Source organism: Nelumbo lutea, chromosome 5 (assembly GCF_056320005.1).
Source record: "Nelumbo lutea isolate HS-2025 chromosome 5, American lotus-T2T, whole genome shotgun sequence".
NCBI classification, from domain to species: domain Eukaryota; kingdom Viridiplantae; phylum Streptophyta; class Magnoliopsida; order Proteales; family Nelumbonaceae; genus Nelumbo; species Nelumbo lutea.
In genome coordinates this window covers 1,486,397-1,492,697 of record NC_142688.1, presented here as the reverse complement: position 1 = coordinate 1,492,697, position 6,301 = coordinate 1,486,397, and the positions used below count along the sequence as shown (strand labels likewise).

At 37.2% G+C, this 6,301-nt stretch overlaps 1 protein-coding gene across 1 annotated transcript; it reads right to left on the bottom strand.

Annotated features, from left to right (window-relative positions):
* Nucleotides 1–358: 358 nt before the first annotated feature.
* On the bottom strand, nucleotides 359–5,760 carry LOC148849747 (uncharacterized). The gene is made up of 4 exons (XM_088945546.1): nucleotides 5,240–5,760; nucleotides 3,329–4,117; nucleotides 1,334–1,381; nucleotides 359–1,255 (listed from the first exon to the last, which is right to left on the bottom strand). The coding sequence occupies exons 1-4, from the start codon at nucleotides 5,420–5,422 to the stop codon at nucleotides 899–901; spliced, it is 1,377 nt and encodes a 458-aa protein (XP_088801672.1). The 5' UTR covers nucleotides 5,423–5,760; the 3' UTR covers nucleotides 359–898.
* Between the last annotated feature and the right edge of the window lie 541 nt (nucleotides 5,761–6,301).

Sequence of the window (6,301 nt, the reverse complement as noted above, 5' to 3'; positions counted from 1 at the left end):
AGAGAGTAGTTGCTCCAGAAGCACGGTTAGCCTTTCTAGTTTTCCTGGATCTCGGCTGAAATTAAAGTTTAAGTCCGATAGCCAGAGGCACAGCCCATGACCATGAGTTGAGTAGGTGACACTTGACAGGATCATCAACATTTAAACGCATCCATCCTCAGGAAGGGTTTCCATTGCATTTATTGAAGTTATAACCTAACTGGTAACTCGGCATCAAGAGTGGTCGTACAAATTTATCTCATCAAGTCCATGATACACCAGACCAGGAGCATTTCTTTTGACTTTTCACTCTCCATAGGAGATGCACCGTCTTTGCGTTGACAGTAGTACAATACTACAATTTACCAATTCAGGTGGCTAATGAAATCTTTAAAAAGATAGATAGCATTGTTATCTGAACGCACAATTGCATCTGTCATCATGACTTGATAAAGCAAAACTGTGTTACCAGCTAATTAATAATTATGATTCTCCTCCAATGTAGAGTGCTGCTTGTGAAAAGGTGCTCCTAGTAGAAGGGAATAGTCATGGCTTTTTTTACGTGGCACAACGTGCATTTCCCGGAAGATTGTTAGCATCGATCGACTGAAACAGTTAACGTGCGACTCTCCCCAGCCAAGTTCTCACTAGTCACTTCCCCCTCGCAACTCCTTAGAGTTTAGCCATCTTCAACCAAGCATGTCTGCCAGACCGTCCAGTAATATGTAGGATTTCTGTCTTTCTTCAACGCCGCTTTCTCATTACAACATTCATTAATATACACCTTTAAATCAATCAAATAAATTGAATCTTATTGAAACTTTACAAACCCAAAAAAGTAAACCACAAACAATACCCATTAAGGCGGAGAGAGGGACTTTTGAAAGGTTGCCCCATGCCAAAACCTTCAATCCCTTCTTCACTTGCCCACCTTAATCTGAACTTTGTTCATCCCAACTTCCAACTTTCCTACAGTTTTTTCTTTCTTTTCCTCTTCCAACTTTCCTCTACTTTGTTCTTTCTTTTCCTCACTTGGGATAGTATTTCTGATATTTAGCCACGGGTGTTGCAGGCACTGCTGTGCAGTTGGCCGTTTCTCTGGTGTAAAATCCAACAACGGACACAGAAATTCAGCAAATTCCCGAGCATCAGATTCAAGAAATTTGTATCTATCGACTAGAATTCGGTCTAGGGGCCAATGTTTTAGTCTCCGGATCCTCTTCAGGTCTCCATATCTGTCAAAGAAATCTTTAGATCGAGATCCTCCAACGGCCATCTGTTTTCAGATGCAGGAAAAATGGATATTAGATTTGATTGATCATAAGAAGGTTGAGTAAATAGAAAGTGTTCTCACCTTCCTAGGTATCTTCCCAAGTAACTCCATCATCAAAGCAAGGTGATCCTAACAGTTAAAAAATCACAAGCTCATGTCAGCTGAATGTTTTTTTTCTTTTTTGGGTCATTTAGAACAATGAGATAATTAACTGGCACAACTATGTCATGAAGACATGGAAATTACATATACTTGTATAATAAAGTTGTAATCAGCATTCTTAAATTTCCCATATCTTAAAGTGTTTCTTTGGAGAGATGAAATAAATTTGGGGTACTTGTAAAAAAGATTGTTCATAACCAATCCATGAAAAAAAAAGGATATAGCAAGGAATATCCACTATGTTAGCATCCCATTAAAGAAATGGATAGAATATGCATATATGCTTTTTGTCAGATATTTTAAAACCCTAAAATGTGTTTATCCATTAATCTTAAAAGGGCAGTCTAATGCAGGGTTTGGGTAGGGACAGATTATGCAGCCTTTCCCCTACAGATAATAATATTTTTTAATATTATCAAAAAATTATTCAAATCATGATCTTAAAGCTTGGATGGATAAGATTAATTGAAATCTTTGTACATCATTTGGACGGTTGAGATTAATCCATTGAACTTGAGAGACCATTTTAATGGTCTCCAGATATTTGGGATGATTGGATACATCATTTGAACATGCCATATTAGATGAAGTCCTGCTAAACTATATTTATGGTTAAAATTAATTGACAGGTCTTAGGGTGCTATGTTGATGGCCAAGATTTATATGTTATTTGGTAATCCATTATGTGTGGCTGTATTTGTATAGAGTTTGTAAAAGAGGTTATTTGAATGACCGGGATTGGTTAAATCTTGATCATAAACATATTTATACTACTATTAAAAGTGTGAATGAGAGTATGGAACTTCTGTTTAACTAAAATACCCCAATTTTTTAATTTGGTTCCTAACTGTAAGGACAGAAATGTAATTTGAACAACTACTTTTCTCCTCATTCAAATTCCTCTTATTAAGTATTATTTTAAGGTATTAACTTCCATTAACATTCATTGAATCCTATTTTTGACGAGAATACCCCTATTTTTTTATGTGTAATTTTTTAAAATACTCCTATTTTTAAATTTTGGCCTCCCTCTAATTGTGAGAGCACAAAGTGTAATTTGAACTATTACATTTCTCCTCATTCAATTCCCTCTCATTAAGTCTTATATTTAGGGTACTAATTTCACTCTTTCACTGAATCCTATATTAATTAATCGTATCAAAGAAAAATAAGTCTGACAAAGAATAAAATACAAATTTAAAACCAACCCAAAATAGAGTTGTTTTCCTGATTGGTGGTGAGTCAACAATTTAACCTTTTTGGGTCAAATGTGTCAACCCTTGATGTCATAATTAAATAATAATAAAAATTAAAAAGATAAAAACACACAAAAGTATAAAAAATACAAAAAAAAATGTGGATTGGCAATAAATGGGCAATTTTGTAATTGCCCACTCGATGTTAACACTATCAGGGGTGTCCAGAGTTTGTGGGGGATCAAACACAAGACAAAAACAAAAAAAAAAAAAGTTTAGGGAGTGAAGTGATAGACCAAGGCATGCTACAATCTATGAGGGTTTGCAGAATTTACCCTTTTAAGAAATATGGAATGCCCAAGGCATGCTACAATTTTTGCAAGGATTAACTTCTCTGGATATTCTATTTCTCAGCCATAGAATATATTGTTTAGTGAATTCTTATCAATGATGCACTACCTATTCTGGCACCAAATGCTCCAAACTTGGGTTGACAAGTTTGAAAACATGGGTTCAGCTCTGAGAATGGGCACTTTGTGCTAAAATGCCAAAGGTTAGGTCCATATCTAGTCTATTTCTCATATTTGATCCATGTCCAGTCCAATCATTTAAGCAATGAGTGCATGTAACATTTTTTCTAATACTATATTACAATAAATAAACTAAATATAGTTCATCAAAAAAATACATTAATTAAATTTAAGACAAGAGAATCTACCTCATCATCACTAAACCCCTGACCACTCTTAGGAGCAAACAGCATGTCGCCAGTAGCAAGCTCAAATGCAATGCAAGCAAAAGACCACATATCAGCAGAGAATGAATACCCAGTTCCAAGGATAACCTCAGGAGATCTATACTGTCTTGTTTGAATCTCTTCTGAAAATTGTTTATCAACCCAACATGCATTTCCAAAATCCACAATCTTGCACTTAAAATCAATTACATCCAAGTTCCTCTCACGGACTGGATTAACAGGAAGCCCCCCCATTGAAGCCCTCCTTTCTGCAATTTTAGCCACTGCCCTCTTTGCCCTCCTTTTCAGCTTCCTTTCAATCATATTGACCACAGGGCTTCCATTAGGATTTCCCTCAGGCCTCTTGAGTATTGGGGATAACCCAGACCGAATTGGGTCCTTGGTGGGATCTATGGTGGATACAAGGACAATATTTTCAGGTTTAAGATCTGTATGGATTATGCGAAGTTCTCTGTGCAAGTAATCAAGGCCTACCAGAATCCATCTGCAAATCTCCCTCACGTTATTCAATTTAAGTCCTTTATGGCGATTATATCTGATCAGTCGCAGTAGACTGTCACCAAGGAACTCGAGAACCATACACCAATGCTGTCCATTTGGGCCTGTATGCTTAAAGTGGTCAATCAATCGAATAACACACTTGCAATTAGAAGGATCACCATCAGCTATTGCTGACAAGAACTCGATCTCATGGACGGCAGCCTCAGCAAATTCAGCTGCACTTTTCTGGATTTTCAGAGCAACAAACCTCTGCAACAGATATTAAAATAAAACTTAAGATACATTATCCGTCTACCTAGAATAAGTAAGAAAAGAAAAGAACTTATGTAAGAAAATTGAATGAAACAGGATCCCTGGAGATGTAGGGCTGTAAAAGGATCAGATTGAAACGGACATACCTAGATCCGAATTTGATTGGAAAATTATAAAACAAATACCATTGGCATCCCTACAAGATGGCCCACAATTTCCAATTTCTGGATTAAAAAGTACTCCAGAGAACAAAGCAGAGAAACAGAAAAAGGTCTCAGATGGCAATTTGACGAGAAATCCTCTAGTCGTTGAATTGTTTAGAGAAAAAAAAAGTTAAATTCAATATTACAAAAATATATATTTTTCCATAAGTAGGAAGAACTGGACTGGATCTCAGAAAGGAAGAAGAAGACGAAAAAAATGACATAATCATAATTTAGATGAAAGCATACAACTTTCATCAAACACAGAATGAAAGTAGACAGCTTTAGATGAAAAAAATAAGGGGAATGACATAATCACAATTTGTAGAGGACGGATATAATTCAATACATACAAGGTACCGAAACCGGAAGAAAAGAAGGATTAAGGAGCAGATAGGTGCATTTCAGAGCAGATCACATAATAAACGAATAGAAGATAAAACTTCTTTCAGAAACAAAATAGAAGAAATCATGGCAACATTTGTAAAAGATGCATCGGATCCATATTCCATAATAGGTGGAACGTCTGGTATAAAGAGACTAACCCAGGTGATATAGGAGTAACAGGCAAAATAAACGAAGAGATTGCATAAAGCCATCAAGTATGTGGGTTACAAGATACAAATCAATGAATGGAAGTAATTTTGATATCTTTCATGGAGAACCGACAGAAATCAGACAACTTCTGAACGGCAGAGAAATCATAAGGAAAAAAGTGTAATCATATAGAATATAATCAAATGGCGTCTTGCATAAAACCATAAAGAATCCATAATATCCCATATAAACAACAAACGAAAAACGATCTAGAGGTAATTTAAGCAAGAAAAATTAAAAAAAAAAAGCATAAAACAGATAAGAAAACAGAGAGAGAGAGAGAGAGAGAGAGAGATTTGGATAAAGAAGAAGAGCATACAGAGCAGCGTGTGTCGTAAGCGAGCCAAACGGTGGAGAAGTGACCCCAACCAAGCTTCCTCTGAGCGATGTAACGCCCACCAGCGAATTGATCCCCCACTCTGACGGCGTGGTATCCACCTTTCCGGTAAGCGTCGAACCCCTCATCTTCCTCTTCCGAACCGGATGACGAAGAACACGACATCTCTCAGTTGTGCTCTCCTCCTATCTTCTGTGCCGGATTCTGTTCTCAAATCTTCTGAATCTCTTCTTGTTTCGTTGTAATGGTTGTTTGTTAAGAAGAGGTATTCCAGAGCATTATTTTGTGGCCTTCAATCCTTTTTCTCTTCCGTCTTCCCCTTTGAGAAATTTCAACGAGAGTGCTTTTAGGCCTCGCTTTGCCTTTTCCACAAGACCGATGTGACCATGTCCACTTTTACTCTTTCCGCTAACATGCGCCACAAGTGGTCTTGGATTGTTTTAGATCAGTACGAGTTTCCGTAACCGTATGTCCCAACTCGTAACCATCTATTCATTTCGATCGTGAACAAAGTTTTCACCATCACAATATATTTTGCAAAATGGGAACAGAAAATGTTAGTTATTTTTTTACTTTTTTATGATTAAAATCTAAAGGTCCGGTTGGTTGAGCCGCTTTTTCTATAGGTCAATGGACCAGCGGTTCAGAAATCAAGTTTTTTCTTTTTTTTTTTTTTTTTTGAAATGGCTCAGCAATCGAGTTGATGGCAAACTCGTAGTCGCAGGAGGAAGTGTAGGACGTGTGTGTTAGCCCTTTGAAAGTAGAATTGGCGGTATTTTAATTTTTAAGAACGTTGATCATGGCAGATTGGCAGCAGCTATGCAGGGTAGGGATAGGGCTTTGGAATTCACATCTGCGTCCCACAACGTCCCACAGCACACCCCCGGCGTGTATTGGGGGCGGGAATGTGCTGTGGGACGTGGGGCACCCCAGCTTTGATGGTTTCTGTTATTCCATCATTTGTAGCTCAAAAGGGCTAAATCTTTTGTACGTTATATATGTTGGTTGAGATATCACATTTGTGCCTGTGCCTCATAGACTGCG

What these genes read in the sequence shown, in the direction of transcription:
- LOC148849747 (XM_088945546.1), bottom strand. Translation starts at nt 5,422, where the DNA reads ATGTCGTGTTCTTCGTCATCCGGTTCGGAAGAGGAAGATGAGGGGTTC. An exon ending in CTTACGACACACGCTGCTCT is followed by an intron (nt 4,118 to 5,239) that starts GTATGCTCTTCT and finishes TATCTGTTGCAG; the next exon opens with AGGTTTGTTGCTCTGAAAAT. An exon ending in AGGGGTTTAGTGATGATGAG is followed by an intron (nt 1,382 to 3,328) that starts GTAGATTCTCTT and finishes TTTAACTGTTAG; the next exon opens with GATCACCTTGCTTTGATGAT.